Source organism: Mangifera indica, unplaced genomic scaffold, assembly GCF_011075055.1.
Source record: "Mangifera indica cultivar Alphonso unplaced genomic scaffold, CATAS_Mindica_2.1 Un_0051, whole genome shotgun sequence".
In the NCBI taxonomy this organism is placed as follows: Eukaryota; Viridiplantae; Streptophyta; class Magnoliopsida; order Sapindales; family Anacardiaceae; genus Mangifera; species Mangifera indica.
In genome coordinates, this window is record NW_025401143.1 from 40,350 (window position 1) to 61,278 (window position 20,929).

Here is a 20,929-nt window from a genome sequence, read left to right on the forward strand (position 1 = left end):
TTCAATAAGAAATACCATTTTAATTCCATTAAAAAAACAATTCCATCAATCCGAGTTCAATGAGCTTAATTTCAATGCATGAACTCAAGACTTTGTGCTTCGTTCATTAATCTTATAAATACAAAAGCAAACCCACTTCGTCAACTTTATAGACCTGTCTCCCAAATTGCGCTGTTGTCAACGTCCCTTTTAAAGCCAAAACAATACTGTTTGTCAAAACTGATCCCGTTTCAACTTTATTATAACTGTTAGTTGCAGTGAGAAAACAAGAATTAGAGATCAAAAGGCTGCGTTACAACTTAACATAATTTAATTAAATTGTAAGCAAGTGGTTTTGTGAAATTCCACGGCAAAATCTGCCAAAAAGCATTAAAATGGTGCGGTGTGAATAGAAAGTCATGCACGGTAGATATTAAAGAGTGTTTCCACTTATCGTTTTCTCTGCTTTTCAAAAACAATGTCTTGCTTTCTCATTCAAAATGTCCTCAACTATGGACATGCTACATCAAGTCGTGGGGTGCTAATTAAGATTGAATGAGCCTTTATGAGAAATCACATTCCCAGAGCAATGACTTCACTATCATTTGTCAACGATTGTGAAAAAGGAGACTTTTGATTCTGACGGAAAAATTTTGAATCTGGATAAGCTCGATCAATTAAGCTCCTTGGAAAAAAAAAATTTAATCTATCTTGGATGATTTGAATGGAATTTATATTATGCGAATTAATTTAGCTTACTTAAAACAATATTAGAAAATTTCCCAAACAAAAGCCAACATTGATATTGTTTTCATTTAATAAAACTTATAAAATGTATAGTTTAGTTATTTATATTTTGTGAGCATATCGAGATCAATCTGAATGTCTCATACATTTTATAAATAAAATTTAGGTTATAATTATACAAACATAAGTTATTAAGTTTATTGGGTTTGTGACGGAATGACCCAATAAACTATTATAAAATGAGGCTAGAGCCAATTTTTTAATACACGCATGATAAATCATGTATTAAAATATTACCATTTTGAGAGCACACATAGAAGCAAGAGTAGTTTCACCATATCAATAATTGATTAAATTCAAAATTGATTTTGTATCAAGTATAACGCATTAGATTTGTATGAATATCTAAATCTTTTAATTTCAAGCTTTCGTACCCTATTTGCGGAAGAATTGTTTGTGAATAAATGGATTGATTGCATTAATGTAGTGTAAATCACATCCTCAAGTTTGACAAATGTCTTTTTGCTCAAATCAAATTCCCCAACCAGTTGGTCCATCATTTCCGTCCCTACGGTAGTTGTGATTTAGGTTAGATATCTTTCAACTAGACAAGTTAATCAAATTTCAAACCTTAGGATTACTTCTTAATTAATTAAGGTAGAAATGATGATTAATTGTCTTTTCATTAATATATGCATTTCAAATAATGGGTTTCCATCGCCCAGCCCTATCTTATTATTACTTTGAAATTTTATTTGTCAATTAAATTACTTTTGGTTAGGTAAGTGGTAACCTCTTAATTATTTTTAATTTCAACCTAACTCCCTATACATACATATACATTAATTATTCAAATAATTAATGGTCCAACTTCTTCTATTATTATTAAGACTTTTCTTTTATAAATAATTTTTTCAGGGATTCACAAACGTGATAAAAATTTGAACCCAAATTTTTTTATCTAGAAATTCTAATATTACACTATTTTTTTTATTATTCTATTATTTAAATTATTATCACCTATTGCTAATTTTGACTAAATAATTGTATAATACTTTTTAGACTATCTAGCATTTAGATGTAGAAGTTCATCATTTATCAGAAGAAAATTAAGAAGATGACCAACTTGTGCTTGCATGAATGACAGATAACTTCGGCTTCTGCAGCCATGGATCTAGTTTTCATTTCCTAAAATTAATCATTTGGGAAAAGAAATTAATGTCGGCATAACTATAGCAATTCAATAATTGCATGTATGTGTTCAAATTCAAGTTTTTTTTTTAAAGATTGTGGAGCTTATGGTTAATTAATTTAGACAAAGTTGGTGATATGTTTCATGTTGAGTGAGATTATAAAATATTAAATTAAATTAGTTTAAAGTTACATGAATACCTTATATGTCATGTGTTCTAAATTTGTAGAGTTTTTTTAAATTTATTTATGTGAAAGTAATTGGTTTTTTAAACCTTTCAAAATGATAATTTTTAATAGTTAAAAATAGTGTTACAGTTTAGATAAAAAACATAATCAATATATAATAAATTATTGAATTTATTAAAACTCTAATAAATTATAAAACCCGTTATATTATCCTCTATTTAGATTATTGTATATAATTTATCTTCGTTAATTAGTTTAAATATATTAGTAAATTATCATTAAAATGTTCAGTTATTCAATTTTTTAAACTAAAAATATAATTAATATCATCTCCATGGTAGTTGAATCGTGTATCGTATCATATATTGAAAACCTAATTTTTCATTATCGAGTATTTTGTCGTATGATACAGTTTTAAAAAATAAAATAATAATTAAAAAAATTAAAAAAATTAAAAAAATATAATTGACACGTTATTATTTTAGAAAATATCACAAATATTATCAAAAATTTAAGATTTTTCATATACACTATATTAATATTATCATTTTTTTTTAAAGTATATCAATTTGTATCAAAAATATTTATTATATCATAACATACTGATAATAATAATTGGCTACCCTCTTCCCCCTTATAGAGATAAGGTATTGAAGTTTAGTGTATGGCTCACAAAAGGCATATAAAGAGTGAAGTACCAAGTAATAATTCAGAATTATTGTGTATGGACTTCTACCAAACATGAAAAACTTAAATAAAATGATCAAATCACATCACAAAGACTAGTGAAAAATTAAATTATTACACTCATAGCTTATTTTTAATCATTAAATTTGATCAGTCAAATAATATATGGTATTGGAATTTAAAATTCCTAAGTTAGGTGTATCGGCTATGTGGGTGTAGAATAGTATTCCTTTCTATACGGCAAAAGTGTTTCAAATAGTAAATTATAATAATAATAATAATAATTATTATTATTATTATTATTTTTTACATTATTTTTACTGTTTGTTCATTGAAATTCAAGTATCCTGAGTCTAAATACTTTGTGAATTTGCTTAATTTTCAAACCAAAACAAATGGGTTTCAATTCTTTTGTTGAAAAATATTTTGATTCTTCAAAAATATAAAAATATCTGAATTATGGCCCCATTTAATCTAAATATCGTAATTATTATTTTGATGAAATTTATCACCTTCCATTTTATGTTCTCTGTCTGCCTCTCCTTCAACCACGTAGTAGAGGGTGATGTTCTGTATTAAACATATATACATACACACGGCATTATTTATCAAAACTTTCATCATTTCAAATTGCGATTCAGTCTTCTTCATCGGCAAAAGGAATATTGAATTTTATCATTTCTGAAAATCTCTACTGTGCCTCCTAGTCTTGCACCAATAATGCCAATCTTCTTTTTCCCACGTGCATTTCACACGCACCTTTCCTTTCTGAACCATATCATACATATATTTTTAAATATATATATATATATATATATATATATATATATATATATATAATATTCTCATGTAATTAAATATTATTTTTAATTTAAAATTATTTAATTATTTAATAATATATGTAATATATTTTATTTATGTATTCAAAATAAATACACATAATTTTATTATTCTTATAATTCTGATATTCAGTAGAGCAATTTCATGCATGCCCATTTTAAGTATACACATAATGTATCATTATATAATTGAGTCTTATTTTATCCATAATTCAAAATCACTCAATCGCTTGATGATATAAATAAGTGTATACCTATTTATGTATTTAAAGTGGGTATATATAATTTTATTGTTTCTCTAATTTTAATATTCACTAAAGCAATTCTATACGTATCTAATTTGAGTACACACATGATATTTTGTTATATAATTGAATTTTACTTTATCATTAATTTAAAATCATCTAATCATTTGATAACATACACCAAATATATATTTATTTATATATTTAAAATAAATATTCCTAGTTTAATTAATATTCACTGTTCCAATGTTTTATGTAATTAAAATCCATCACCTAAAGAAGGATATTTATAATGGATCTTAGATGCCTATCCTTAATTATTATTATACCCAATAAGAGCGTGTTTAGGAGCATTAATTATTGATTAATCTCTTTAACGACAATTACTAAGAAATAGTTAAGTTGTTACATAGAAGAATAAAATGGGCATCATGATCAACACCAAACTTCAAATCAGGAGATTAACATTGACTTAGGACTAATATAAATAGGGTTTGGTTAATATGATTTCCTTGTAGGTAGAAATTTGAGTCAAAAGAACAAAATGTGTTCCCTTTCAAGCATAGAAAATAATGGCCTGTTGGGTGAGCGATGGAGATTTTGTCTCTTAAAAAATCAACTACACGTGCCTTGCACATGACTTGAAATTATACCTCCCAGAACCGAAAACGCGTTTAGGGAGAGACATCTGTCATCATTACTTCTGGAGAAGCGATCAACATGAACACGTGCAATGTCCATGCTGTAAATTTTCCCAATTATTTTTCACGTAAAATTGGCTTTTTTCAACAGTAACAAAATTTTCTCTATTAATGGAGACAAGTGACAAAAGATTAATTACTAATTAGTACGTCGGACTGATGATTTGATTTGAAGTCTGATAATTAATTTACATGTAGTTTGGAATTATTAGGACGAAAACAAACCAAATCGAATTTGAATACTCCTCAATTCAAGTTCAATTAGAATGAAAAACAAATTCATTCAACTTTACCTTTTTAGATTGTATTCTCTTTTTCTCCAGGTCTAAAACCTTAAACTTTAGTAAAAAATTGTCGATACGATTTCAAAACTTTAAGAAGAAAATAATTATTTTTTAAATTTTGAGTGAGAGAAAATTATTAAAATTTTAAACTTAAGAGAAAAATATAATAAATTTTTAGTTTTTTTAATGCTTTTAACTGGATAATATTTTTTTCTTTTAACTCTAACAATGAATTTTAGCAGAAAAGTAAATATTTAAGTTTTTGAAAATTAACAGTAATGAGTTTGAGATTTCACCAAACCTTGGGCGAAAATAGGTTCATTAGCCATTAAGAAATTAATTAAAGTTTAAGAGAGAAATTAAGGTATAGTTACTGGGCGATGATTAATTACTAGCGTTAAATATTGGATTGACGGAGATTTAACAAACCAAAAGCGAGAGATGGTCAAAAGTCCGATTGACAAGGATGGAATTTATGTATCAAACATCAATTGCAAGTTAAGTAATGATAGTAGGTGACCAAAAAGTAGTTTCAGATTTCAATAATAATTAAGCTCAGAAGAAATGGACTTTATAATTAAAAATAGAAACCTCTTTCCCTCCAAATCCTGCAGATTTTCTTGGAGGGAAAAGACCTATAACATTAGATGCCTATCTTACAATGATGTTTTCCTCCATTAAGTCAAGTTTATTAATATACTAGCTAGCTACTTTGTTTCGACTTGATCTCCTTCTCCATTGAGTTAGGAGAATCTTCTTGGAAGGATTAACAATCTAAATATATAACTAATGATAATAATAACGGTTTATGTCCAGAGAGGGTCCCACAGTGCTCCCAAGTTGTCGTCGAGGAAGAATGGATTGGCCTGAGAGCTTTCTGGGCTGGTGATGAAATTGTCGACTGACTGTGGGGAATTGGGTTGTGGTTCAGATTTCGCCATTTCCATGCAGAGCAAAGCTACAAGATTCGTTTGTTGACATTGCATGTTGACAAGTTCTGCTTGTGCTTTCGCTAATTGTGCCTGCAGCTCGTTAACTTGTTTTTGCAGCTGACAAATCGCCCCCGCGCAGCCGTAAACGGGATCCCGAATTCTAGCACTCGCTTCGTAAACCATGCTGCTCACGGCGTCCGCCCTTTGAGACTCAGGAAGCTCCTAAAAATTACCAAGAAAGTCGCATTAAGGAATCTGACTGAAAAAGTTAAACTTGACTGAAAAACAAGCGATGTGTTTCCACTGTGTGAACAAGTTAACCTCTTTGAAACACCTGTACATTTAAAGTTGTCTTTTTCTTTTGCTTAATTAGCCAGCGACCCACGGCACTTCTCTCATTTCACATCCCATATACACTTATCCAGTTCTTGGATGATAATTCTGATAAAAATTTAAAAATTCAACACAGTCTTGTAGCCCACTTGATCAGTAAGTGCTATACAACTCGACCCCACGTTTATCTAACATGTTAGTGCTCGCTAGTCTCTTCAGAATCAACTTGACCTTTCATTTTTCATCAGTTGGGCACTTGGGTTTTCATAGATTTTTGCTTTAATTTAAGACTCCCCCATATAGTTTTTCAACGATTAGATAAAAGACAACGACACTTGTTTAATTTTTTAAAACGAAAAAAGTTAGTTTGTGATAAGAAAGAATAACTAATAACATATTGAACTAGTCAAAACTTGAGAACAGAAAGCAATACTTGCTGAGGTACCTGCAGAAACTTGATGATATTGCTGGCGCCAAAGACTCGGTGAGCAATGGTAAACTTTGTGGGTTCAGTAGGGGGAAAATAAGGTGCTAAGACACATTTATCAGCACATCTTCGTCTAAGAATTTTGCATGCAGCACAAGGGGTAAGAACTACAGGTGGGTTATTTTGAGCAGGAGGAGAAGAAGAAGGTGAAGATGATGGAGGAGAAGATGAACCAGCACTTGAATTTGTTGCACTGTCAATGGCCTCCATGCTTTTTTTATTTAATTAAGATAAGATATAGTGAGGGAAAAGGAAGGGAAAAAGAGAGAGAGAGAAAGAGGTGGGTGGTGTTTGAAGAGGTAAAGGCAGAAGTATATATAGAGAAAAGAGAGAAAAAGAGAACGTCAGAAGGATGAAAATTTTCGTCATCAAGAAGAGTTGAAATTTTTTAAGGTTAAGTTGCGTGGCTGCTGGTGCGTTCACTACTTTCTTTAGTTCCGTTAGGTTCTGCTTGTTTGGATTTATTTTGATAAAACTCTTCTATTTTTGTATTTCTTTTGGCGTTATATATACATTTTCTGTTATTAGTGTTGAATAAGATTTGATCAAACTGAAGAATAAAATAATAGACATAAGTTTAGAAAAACATCCAAATTATCTGTATCTATTTTAAGTATATAAATAAATAAATAAATAAATATATATATATATATATATTTATTTAATCATATTATCATATGATTGAATAATTTTAAAATAAAAATAAAATAATATTCAATCATGTGATAATATAAATAAGTATATACCTATTTATATACTTAAATTGAATATATATAGTATTACTCTTCAAAAAATAAGTATTTTGTCTTTTAATAACAGTATGTATATCTACTTTAAATATATAAATAAGTATATATTTATGTATATTATCATATAATTAGATAATTTTGAATAAAGGATAAAGTAACACTCAATTATATGATGATATATAAATATGTATCTATTTACGTACTTAAAATGGGTATAAATTGTATTGCTCCTTATTCTTAATATATTATAAAATAATTATCTAAGTTCATACTTAATCATCAAAAGAATTATTCATTAGAATCTTGCAATAATTAAGATATATGATATAATGTTGGTATACTCTATCTAGGAGAGTAAATCGAACTAAGCCACTTTACTCATAACTTGTCTTGTGTCAAGCCAGACTTAGCTCAATTAATTAAAATCAAATCAAGCTTAAGTTTTGAGTTATTCAGGTTCAACTCTTGAATTAAAATCGAGTTTATTGTTAGTTAATATAATAAGTTCACAATTTGACTCATAAATGTAGTTTTTAAACCAAGTTCGAATCAATCAGTCTTATCTCAAGCTTGAACCAAGTATTCAATAGCCCAATAAGCTTGAGTTCAAACTCTTCCTTTATGGTATTGAACCAAACTCAAAGCAAGCACTATTTATCTTGGCTCTACTAGATTTCACCCCCATTATAAAAAATACAATACCATTTAAGTTTAATAAATTGAATCCAACAATGTATTAACATGGTTTGACAAATTTAATATAAAAACATTAAGATAAAATATCACCATGTGTATCAGTATATTTTACGCTCACTCAACATGTCGAGGGTTGGCATATTCTTGGAGTGAGATATATTTTATATGATATGAGTAATATTCTACACATTGGGAAATTGTACCTATTTGGCCTAAGTTATCATCTACACATCACAAGTTGACATATTCATCTTTTATTTACAGGACCAAAAAAAAGTTAAATTACATCAAAATTACATAAAAGATATGCATAAATCTTAGTGTACACTTAAAAATGGAAGATAATGATGTTGTTATCATTATCTCATATATATCAAAAATAAAGATAGAATACAGTCTATAATGATTGCATATCAAGTTTGTCACATCAAATCATAGGATAGGGTAAATATTATCAAATTAATCTCTCGTGACTAATAATATATAAGTAGTTAATATAATTAGCTATGCATGTTGTTGTCATATCTAGATTAATCGTATTTTTTTAACTATGATTTCTATAAGTTTGACCAAATGAAAGTTTAATGTACAACACAAACATATTTGAGGGGGAAACTTAGTCCTAACAATAATTTTCTTCCTCTTGACAATGTCGATAAGAGAAATATTAAGGTTGCATTGTAAAAACATTCAATGTAAATTTTGTTTTTGATGGAAAAATTCTTTGTGGGTTGCCTAACTTTCTTCAAGGGAACTATTTTCAAATGAGAAATCTTAAATTATTTTTACTACTCTCTCTCTCTCTCTCTCTCTCCCCAACTTTGTTGGACTCAAGTCAGAGTGCAATTTCAACCATTTAACAGAAAAGTCAAACTGGAATAAGCAGCACATGCTTGGAAATGTATTTACATCTTCTTATCTCAAACTCTCGCAATCAGATTGTGTTTGGGTGTGGATAAGACTTGCTGCTACCGTTGATTATTTTACTCTGTAAAACGCGTTATGTGTATAATAAATAATAACATATCATGGTTATATAATTAAAAATAATAAATAAAATAATATTTAATTATATAATAATATATTATTATTTTTATATAAAATTATATATAAAAATTATACATATAGTTTTATTAATCTAAATTTTACTTAGTTAACTAATTTTATCAAATAATAAAACTATAAATATAATTTTTATATATAATTTTACACACACATAATAATATATTATAATATAATTATGTGTTATTTTATTTTTATTTTTTATTTATCTAATTATATAATAATATATTTTTATTTTTATTTAAAATTATATACAAAAATCACTCACGTAAGATTACTCTATGTCCAAAGTATTTGTGCAGAAACTGTCTCAAGTGAAAGCGCTTTTTCATAGTAAAAGTAGCTTTTTCAAAAGCTGTGGCCAAATAAAAGGTGCGACCATATAACTATTTCCCACCCAAGGTTTGATAAAATTGCTTCCCACCCTCTAAATAAAAGTAAAATTATATATACTTATTTTTTACATAAAAATATACATATTTATATATATTATTATATAATTTAATAATTTTAAATTAAAAATAAAATAACATCTAATCATATAATAATATATATATATTTGTATACCTAAAACGAATATCTATAATATTACTCTTAAATAAATTTAAAAAAAAAAAACTATTTTTCCTTAGCATAACGTTTATGTTATTTTATTTCAATATTATCCTAAAATTATAATTAATTATCATGGTATTTTCTAGGTTTATTATATTACAATAACATTTTTTTGAACTAAACTTTAAACAATTTTAGGAGGTGTAAATATATTTTTTATATCTTATATATTTTGAAAATATTTATAAGGTTAATAGTGTGTGATATGATATTTACACCTCTAATTTGTTATGTTTTATTTAGTTTGTTTGAAAATATAATTATAATTTTTAATTTCTAAGAGGTATATTAAAATTTTAAAAAGTTTAAAAAATCATAATTGTTTTTTTATAAATTTTCAAAACCACTTAAAATTTGATTAATATATTTAATATTTCTTTTTAAATTATAGTTTACCTTTAAACATATTATTATACATCACTAACACTCTTATTTGTACTTTTATATATAAATTTTTTATTTTTAATCAAAATTAATATAAATTACGAACATAAAAATTATTGAATAAAAATTTAGAAACAGTATTATTTAGTTCAAAGGTTTTATTTGTCTTTTTAACAATTTTATAAAAAGGTTAACAAAAAATTTTAACAAATTTTACAAATGGGGTTGAAAATGACTTCTTCAAACTTATAAGATAGGGGCGTAGTTAATCAAACTTTGGGTAGGAAAGTGATTTAAATTTGAAGAAGTTTGATTCAGCAATGTGGGGGAAGAGACGATGACCCACACTTAACCACCTATTTCATCACCCGCTGCAAAAATGCCACGTATTGTCGGATCACTTTAGCCACTGCCACCACTACTAGGACAATACTTTCTGGTCCCTTAACGACCACCTAAATAACCTGCCCACCCCGTGAGAACGACGTCGCAGCCACCCCTAGCCCATGTCCCCGCCCATTGGAACCTTTTCTGCTCAAAGGGTGGGTCAAGAGCCGCTGCCTTCGTACTCCGCATGGCACCAAATTTGATAAGAAAAGTCTTTTTTGTTAATTACTAATTAACCTTCATTTAAACATGATTTCACTTCTTTAATCACATTATTAGTCATGAATATTTAAATATTTAAATTAATTATAGACCAGGAGAGAAACAAGCAAATGGATTTGTCTTTGTCGTTCTTTGTTTGATTGTGAATTTAAAATAATCTCTAAGTGAGCAAATTTTCCAAGTGTTGGAAAAATCTGAACTCTAACTTTGCGGTGGAAGTAGTTGGACTTGAAAAATTCTTCAGTTTTATTTATTTCAATCTCCACCCCTAACCCCACTATGGTCCTATGCGTGTGGACCTTTTTCTGAAAAAAAAAAATAATAATAATAATAAAGTAATAAACAGAAGCCTTTATGGGTTACCCCTTTATCATTTTCATATCAATAATTTCTTTAAAATGTAAACAGAATTGGAGCTTCGTTTGGCGTCCAAATGTGACAATTTTGTGGGCTGCTGCCAATCAAGTCATATTGGTCAAAAGAGAGGTTTAAGCGATAATGTTTTGAGTAATGAATATTCAATTTGATTTTACAGATAATTTATGTAACATCTCTAGTCTAATAGTCAGGTTACAAGACTTAACATCCTCGTTAAGGTTTATTTAATTTATTATCATAACATTATCTATTTCAAACACATAATTTAGTATGATTTTATTTTTAAATTTTATAATTCAAAACGTATATTGACAAACTTAATATATCTCCCGTATTAAATTTGTTAGAAGTGTCATAATTTGTAATTATATGAATGGAAATTCCTTTATCATCAATTCTACAATAGAATTTGGCTATGCTTATGTCAGTAATACAGAGGTCAGCATTCTGATAGTGCCTGAGTGAAATTAAGATGAAATGAAATGAATTGGCAAGTGCAGGGAATTTGGCAGTGAAACAAAAATGCAGTCAAATTCAAAATTTCTAGTTGCCAGTTAATCAATGGTCCAACTTAATTAAGAAATCATAATCAGCTTTGTAGTTAAGAGTACATAGTTTATACGGCATCGGTACTTTCTAACTTTGAGCCTCCAGTCGCCAGTCAATCTTCCTTGCCATCGCATTAACAAAAGCACTGAATGCTGCTGCTGCTGCTGCCCACCAATATGGATGATGATCAAGTTGCCTTCCTCGTTAAGGCAAAGAAACCGTCCCATTAATATTAATATTAATATTAATCAAGTTTATGACAGAGACTGAGACCAAAATTCTTGAAAATAGACCAAGAATTTTCAAACGCCACCCACATGATATAAACTAAGTTGTAAACCAAATAAATGCGAAGTAAGCAGAAGAATCCCAGTTGACTAAAAGCTCAGTGGAAGCTAAGCTAGATTGTTTAAGAATTTAGAAGCAAAATGCAATGATAAGGATTACAACATATAGCGAGTTGGCATGCTATTTCTAGCTTCTAGCATTGAAAATTTGCATATTTTTAATTTTCTGCAGAAACAGAGGCCCACGCGGTTTTAGCAGAAAACATGTTTGATTCCAGAATCCAATCAATTTCCCACTTATACCATTCTTCTGAAAATCTATACAGCTAAGCATGAATTCGGAGGTGAATGAAAATATTATTCTGATGAGTGGAAATTTGAACCCACCACACGTTTATGTGTATGAAAATGGAATTCCTCAAGGGCAGTATGGTCGTCATCCTGTCAGTCCGTATTGCACGTACTGATAGAGTTAGGATTTGTTAGAATCTTTACTACTAATCGAAACACACAAGGAAAGTATCTGTGGAAGCAAATGTTTTGCACAATTCGGTTTGATGTAAGGTGAGAACCTTTTTAAATCAATCTAAAAAAATAGTTTAAAAATTTTTCAAACCAAACCATAATTTTTGAAGGATTTAATTTAATTTTACTATTTGAAGACGCCTCTAAATAGTTGAATCACCTCTTAGGTTCCAGATGCCCTTTTGATCCATGTATAAATTGGGCTCAAAGGTTGGTACATAGAAACGGAAGACTGCTAGCTACTAAGCTAATATGCTTCAAAGCTACTGAAGAGAAGTCATAATAATTGGTTATAATTTAATCAGAATAACGACTTATCTTTAATTATAACATTGTGATAGCACAAGGTCAATGATTTTGATGACTAACTTGTGTCACAATAAAAAAAGTCTTGCTTCCCAAGTTGGAGTTAGGTTCAGCTTCACACCACTTTGGATTTAAAATGATTTACATGTTAAGTTAGACCTTTTATAGTGGAACAAGTCTGTGTACTTTGCATAATTTTGTAATTATTATTCATGTGATTGAATTTTCATTCAAGCAATTCGGCCTTCACCTTAGTTCATTAAACTATATATTACTTAAGCCAAGGAGAGGCCAACTAATAAGCAACACCAAAGTCTGGGCAACAAAATCTCATTTTTACTTCAAAAAATAATGATAATGCCTTATTTCTAACTAATGCAGTTTTACCTTGAAACTAATATCTGATAACATATAACCTAAAATGCTTCACAGAGATTGTAAAACAATTATTTGCTTCTTTGAACTAAGTTCCTCAGCTTAAATCCTGTTACAAAACAGAATTTCCACGGATGGCAGTAGCACCATTATCATACTTTGAATATGGCAGCACATTCCTTGACACTCAAAATTCCCCAAATTACAATTAGATTTCATCAGCTCACATAAATAGGCGGGATAGACAACAAAGCTAAATATTGATAAAAGAATAAATAGGTTAAGATGTGTTGGACAAACAGATTAAAAAGACAGTAAATGAAGAAAATAATACAAATGCTCACCAGAAATGCCTACTCAAGTCAAATGCAAGAAGAGGCTAACTGCAAGTTTTTACTAATCCCTTCTGTTACCTTGACATTGAAGAAATCCTGAAGAGCAGTCATCTTGATAGCATTAGACTTCAAGTCTTTCATTGGCTCTGCATTAGCCAAAGCTCCACAAACCATTGTTATTATAGGAACTTTGTAAGCAAGAGCCATCCTCCTCAGGTTTATGCTATCTATCTGATCAAGTGCATCACCAGAGCTTGTGATCACCATTATCTGTATTTGCCTAATAGCAACCATATCCCCAGCATGTGGCCATCCCTCATGCATCTTCAGCACTCGTTCCACTGCAATACCGTTTAATTCAAGGAAGTGTGCCATCCCAAAAGTTGAAACAATCTTGAATCCTACCTTGCAATTTTCTTAAGTGGGGCTTTGTCAAGTCAATCAAGCTGATGAACACAATTCCAATTTGAGCCTTACCAAATGTAACAGCATAACAAGAATCAATGCCCATTACTTCACCAGTGCTTCTCATCTCTGGCCCTAACAAAACATCACAGCCTGGAAACTTCTCAAATGCCAGTACAGCCTCCTTAACAGACACATATTTTAGGATCACCTCCTTTGTGAAACCTAGGTCATGAAGAGACTTCCCAGACATAACAAGGGCAGCATATTTTGCTAATGGGTGGCCAATAGCTTTGGACACAAATTGGGCAGTCCGGGAAGCACGAGGATTTGCCTCAAGCAAGTAAACATCCCCAGATGTTGTAATGGCATACTGACAAGTCATGAGTCCACACACATTTAACCTTTTTGCTGATTTTATAGTCCATGTCCTTATAGTGTCCAAGCAAGAAGATGAACTACTTTTAGTTGGAATCATGCAACTGAGTCACCAGAATGGACCCCAGCCTGCTCAATGTGCTCCATTATCACACCAATCACCACGTTACCATGTGAATCAGCAAGTGCATCTACATCAATCTCAATAGCATCAGATAAATACTTGTCAATCAATACAGGACGACTTGGGTCTACCTTAACAGCATTTTCCAAGTAACCAGCTTGTCATCAGTATATACAATCTCCATTGCATGGCCATCAAGCACATATAAAGGCCAGACAACAACTGGGTAATCAATGCCAGTCGCTGTAGCAAGAGCATAAGCTTCACTCTTGGTGATGCCTCCTTTTGGCTGTTCAATTCTTAATTCATTAAGGATTTCATTGAATTTCTCTCTATACTCGGCCCCATCTATGGAGTCTAGTGATGTACCCCAAATGCATACATACGCAGCCCCACTGGCAGATTTAGGCCTGCTTTCATCCAAGTACTGCTGGATGGGGCAGAGCCAGCTTCAGGGGTGTTTGACCTCCAAACTGCACAATAATGACATCTGGCCTTTCTAAATAAATAATGTTAAGAACATCTTGAACCGTTAGGGGTTCAAAGTAGAGATGATCACTAGTACCATAATCCGTGGATACTGTCTCAGTATTTTAATTCATCATGATTGTCTCATATCCTGCATCCTGCAAAGGGGTTAAAAAATAAAAGATATTTAATAATGGAGCAGGAAATGTCACAGTCAAAAATAAAAATGTGACAGCAACAATGCCAAATAGAAGCAGGTTTTAAGATATATTCTCTACTAATATCAAATATCATGTGTTAGACTGGTTTTAAAAATACATCATTCAATTTAAACAGGATGTGATGTTGAGTTAATAGAAATCTCTCTGATTGCAGCCTTGGAACAATTAAAATTAAATTTAGGAAATGATCACATCCATATAATCTATAATTTCTTCTTCAGGGGATTTAATAAGGTTGATTCCTACTATATAAGTAGGAAATGCTATAATCATGTTCATTTAAGATGCATTACACATTCTTACTAGGTAGATGAGCACTTGAAAACAAACACTATATTGTAAAGGTACATAACTGGCAGAGATATCCAGATTGCTGAACATTTTGGACTATATAGAAGTTAAACCAATTCACAAGCTCTCAAAGATAAAAATCTATTAGGGAAGCAATTACGATACAATAATTCTTCCAGGTTTTAAAACAAGCATGGATAATTTTTTTCTTCTTTTTTAAATTTAATTATTGAAAAAGAATTTAAAAAGAAAGGTAGTAAATAGAAAGCACACCAACCTGAAGGGAGAAAGACGTATTGCAACAGCAGTAGTCAAATTCAATTCCCTGACCAAATCAATTTGGTCCTCCCACTAAAACCAGAACCTTCTTCCTTTGCCTAGGGGCTGATTTGCACACAAAATCATAGGATGAGTACATACAAGGAGCATTAGCCTCAAACACTGCAGCACAAGTATCTACATGCTTGTATGTTGGTGTAACTCCCAAAGAGAGCCGCTTTGCCTGAACTTCTTTTTCAGATGCATTAGTTGCAAAAGCAATCTGCTTGTCACTGAAACCTCTTCGTTTAACTTCGTAAAAATTATCCTTTGTAAGATGAGACAAGTTTTGAGACAGAAGATATTGCTCCACATCTATCAGCTCTTTCAGCTGCGTGAGGAACCATTTGTCAATGTAGCTTAGCTCATGAATCTCATCTACTTCCATTCCCTTCTTCATTGCAGCATATATGGCATGAATGTGATCAGGGTTAGGCAATCAAAGGCTTTATTTCAGTTGGTCCCAGTCCCAGTCAAGATCCTTCAGCTGAGCACAACCCTAGCCAGAGTAGCCACACTCCAAGGAAGGATTCCTGGAATGTGCGGCCAAAGGCCATGGCTTCTCCTACAGATTTCATCTGGGTTGTCAGTAATGGCTGAGAACCAGGGAATTTCTCAAAAGCAAAGCGAGGGATCTGCAAGATTTGGATAGACAATCTCAATAATTAATTGATATTTCCAAGAGTCAAATACAAGGATTGATGATAAACATTAATGTTTATCACAGTATGGCCAACAGAAGTATAACATACTAACGCATAGCTATTTCAGCCACATCAGAATTATACATGGCTCCAAATGTACACTTAAATATAGAATAAGATTCAAGAATGACACTTAGATTCAACAAATTGAGAAAAAAAAAAAAAAAACAGTGGTTTTACATGGAAAGATACAAGTGTATTCAATTAACTTCAAATGAGGAAAATTCCTCTATACAAATTCTGTGAATGCTTGAGTAATGCCTTTCCATTTTATAGCCATATATAATTTCCAATGATTATAAAACCAAGAAAAATTGTTTTGAACTTACCACCAAAAACATTGTGTAATTTCATAATTAGGCTAATCTTTTATCGGTAAACAGTAACAGAATGATAATAATTATCAGCCAAATCAGGGCAACATTTTCTTATCTTAGTCACCACGTAATCAATAGAAGGTTCAAAGCTTGCAGGCGTTTTCTTTGTAATATCATCGGGAATCTGATCCAACGAGTATCCAACTGACAACTTAGTAGCCATTTTTGCTATAGGAAATCTAGTAGCTTTAGAAGCCAATGCAGAAGACCTTGACACCCTCGGGTTCATCTCAATAACCATAACCTCTCCATCAACAGGATTAACTGCAAACTGTACATTTGAACCCCCACACTCCACTTCAATCTCCCTAATGATAGCTATCGAATAATCTCGTAGCCTCTGGTACTCCTTATCCGTAAGAGTTTCAGCTGGTGCCACCGTAACTGAATCCCCAGTGTGCACACCCACAGGATCAATATTTTCTATAGAACATATAATAACAACATTGTCAGCCAAATCACGCATCACTTCAAGCTCATATTCTTTCCACCCCAAAAACGATTTCTCTACCTGTGAGGTTAAACTTGCAGCTATCCCAGCCTTACATATAGACTCAAATTCCTCTTTATTATAAGCAATTCCAACTCCTGTACCACCCAAAGTGAAAGCCAGGCGAATAATCAATGGAAATTCGGCAGTATTATTGGCAATTGCAATACATTCATCCAGCGTGCTACCACGCCAGTGTTCTTCATTGCTTTCTTGAACAAATCTCTGTCTTCAGCTTTTTTAATAGCGTCGAGTTTCGCCCCGATCAATTCGATGCCGTATTTATCAAGACCGCCGCTCTCAGCCAAAGCCACAGCGAGGTTTACCGCGGTCTGGCCGCCCATGGTAGGCAACAGGGCGTCGGGGCGGTCCTTTTCTTGAACTTTTTCAACCAACTCCAGAGTCATCGGAGTAATGTAGGTCCGGTCAGCCAAACCGGGATCAGTCATGATAGTTGCCGGGTTTGAATTTATCAAAACGACATCGTATCCTTCCTCCTTCAACGCCTTGCACGCTTGCGTGCCGGAGTAGTCGAACTCACACGCTTGCCCAATCACGATGGGACCAGCACCAAGGGTTAAAATTTTCTTAATATCAGTTCTCTTCCCGAGCTTTGGAGCATCAGCCACCGCTCTGTTGTTGGAGTCCGCAGAACTGGCTCGAATATGTGACTTTGAGTTGGATTAGCAGCTGAACTGAAGTGGCCATGAGCGGAGGGTTAAAGAAGAAGAAAGTTTCTTGTTTCTGGCAGTTGTTTTGTTGTTTGGGTAGAAGAATAGCTGGAAATTGTTGTGTCTGGATAAAGGAAAGGAAGATTTCCGTGAAAAAAAATGAGGCTGAAGAGAGACTTTCACAGTGATTCAAGCAATGGCTTATTCTTGTTTCTTAGTTATATGTCTTCACCTACACAAACAAAGAAATGTGAGGGCTAGAATCCTACAGGCTACAGCTGAAAGGATGAGTGAAAGGTGTTAATAGCTGGGAGGGAAGAAATAGGTTTTTGAGAATCCGAGAGGGAGGTTCTTTGTCAGCTTGCTTTTAATTGATTGCTGACGACGGAGAATTTTTTGTCTTGTAGTCACTTGGATTAGGGTTTTGGATTGATGGGGCTTGTGTCCCAGACCCTTATTTTTATATTATAAATTAAGTGTTATTTTTTATTTAATTAAAAATTAATTAATTATAGAATAATATATTATTTTTATCTTAATATGTATATAGTCTTATTGCATTCAAAAATTATATGGCCACCTCTAAACTTGCAACAAAAATCCTTAAATTTTTCAATTCTAATTGATTTTTTTTATTCATACAAACAACAAGAATTCAAACAAAGAAGATTGTTGAATCTAAGCAGGATTGATATTTACTCTTTTTTTCATCTTTAAGTTAATGGCTTATAAAAAGAGAGCAAGATTATGAGGTTTTCACAAGTTTTAGATATTTCCAAAAGTTTAGCATGTACGCACACTAAACTTCGTATTGGAGGCTAACCATAAGAATTTAGAACTATTAAGAGTTAATGTAAAATTTTGGTGGGTAAATGTAAAAAACTTAGAAATTGGGGTTGTGTAAAATTTTGCAAAGTTTAATGTTTTATATAATGCTAAGGCCAAAGGACTATTTCCCACCCAAAGTATGTTTTTTTTTTTTTTAAATTCTCCCTCTTTAACTTTGAAAATGTCATTTATCCACTCATAACTGTTAAAATTAATTGAGTCCGTTAATTATAATATTTTTCCCCTCAAACCCTAAAAACTAATAATTTTTTCCCAAACTAAGTTTTTAAAAACTGCATTTTCCTCCTAGGGTTTCCAAATTTTCAGATCCAATTTTTTCGACGACAATCAACGACCTCTAAGCACCTACTCTCCATCTCCGACGGTTCATCCTTCCAATCGTACATCTTCCGACGCCATGTGGTGTCGTCATCGACAAACACGATGCATCTTCATTGATAAGAAGACGACTCGTCTTCGTCCTTGACAAAGACAAATTGTCTTCGTTCAGAGACAAAGACGACGTCTTCATTGACAATGAAGACATGTCATCTTTGTCAATGATAACACGGAGGAGGGGGAGACGTCGTATGGTCGAAAAGAAGAGATATCATGGAAGAAGAGACGTCACCTAGAGATTGTCGGTTGCTACCAAAAAATTCAATCTAAAAGTTTGGAAACCTTGAGGGAGAAAATATTATTTTTAAAAACTTGGGTTGAGGAAAATTATTAGTTTTTAGGGTTTAGAAAAAAAAAATCAAATTTAAGTTTATTTTTAATATTACAGATAAAATAATGATTTTACCTTTGAAATCGTTTTTTTAATAAGAGAGAATTTGAAAAAAAAAAACATAGCCGGGTGGGAATAGCCCTCGGCCTAATGCTAATGGTGTGAAATCTTACGAACTTAGGCAAAACTAGCCCATTTGAAGGTAGACCAAAAAATTTCTAGTAATATAGCCCAAACCCAACCTTGTCCCACAACTGCAACAACCTATTTCCTTCTTCAGTCCGATTTCTCATTCAATATTTCATCGAAACACACACTTAAAAAGATGATTCATACAATTCGCCTGGTTGTTTTGGTGCATGACATCTTTTTATTCAAGTAATTTGTTACATTTAACAAAAATAGAATACTTAAATTTGCAAAGTTTTATCATTTTGAATTTTTTGAATATGATGTTTGATTATTCGATAATTGACTTAAAACTATTATAAGCATATTAAAATCAATGCCAATTTCACTACTGTAAGAGGGATCGTCGAGTTTGCTAAAAAATGGTTGAATTTAGAAAAGGTATTACATCCAATAAAGTTTTCTTTCATATTAAGTTAGCATTAGTTTTACTTATGACTATTATAATAGTTGAAATAGTATTTGTCTCAATAAACCTTGGGAAAATTAGTTTGTGTAATCGAATGGGTAACGATTAGATAAACAAATGTTTGGTGGTTTATTTTGAAATGAAAGTTTTTGTTACAATTGATAATGAATGTATCATTGAGTAGTTTCGCCCATTAACAAAACGGAAAATTATATTATAGACAAGTATACCTCTAATTAATAATACTTGTATTATTGAATTTTATCAAATTTATCTCTTTACGTGAGTTCATATGATATTTTATATATACAAGTTTATAGTATTACATGGCAAATCACTATAAAATCCCTATATTTGATATATATCACTAACTTTCTCGTTATAAAGTATTGTGTATAGGTAAAAAATTGGTTTAATCTACCCAAAACTTATTCAAATCCATACACTTCAAACTTGTTAAATTCTAAATAAATTCATAGTTGTTGCAATTTCTTATCATCAACTAATATACGCATTTCTTAGTTTTACCCAAGTTAGGCTATGATAACGATGATTATAATTAGTGATATAATTATCTTATCCACTATGATGAAAATGATTGAGAGAGTGTGCAACTTGTAAACAAAAGAGATTTTTAACGTGGTTTGAGCTGTTGTTTGAAAATCTATGTCAACAGTTATATTATTAACTTTGAGAAAGTATTCGATAGAGCCTATTTGCCTATATAATGTGACTTAGTATGTATGATCATACTATTTTATTTCTATTTTTCTCTCTCTTTTTTTTAAGCAATCCTTTGTATTTATATAATAAAAGTTGTATCCTTATAGTTCAAATTTAAA

General features: G+C 31.1%; 1 protein-coding gene and 1 pseudogene across 1 annotated transcript; both read right to left on the reverse strand.

Moving 5' to 3' along the window:
• Positions 1-5,378: 5,378 nt before the first annotated feature.
• On the reverse strand, positions 5,379-6,897 carry LOC123206840 (LOB domain-containing protein 1-like). Its single transcript, XM_044624098.1, has 2 exons — positions 6,573-6,897; positions 5,379-6,016 (listed from the first exon to the last, which is right to left on the reverse strand). The coding sequence occupies exons 1-2, from the start codon at positions 6,822-6,824 to the stop codon at positions 5,669-5,671; spliced, it is 600 nt and encodes a 199-aa protein (XP_044480033.1). The 5' UTR covers positions 6,825-6,897; the 3' UTR covers positions 5,379-5,668.
• A 6,493-nt stretch (positions 6,898-13,390) lies between these two features.
• Positions 13,391-19,166, reverse strand: LOC123206826 (annotated as a pseudogene).
• Positions 19,167-20,929: the final 1,763 nt, after the last annotated feature.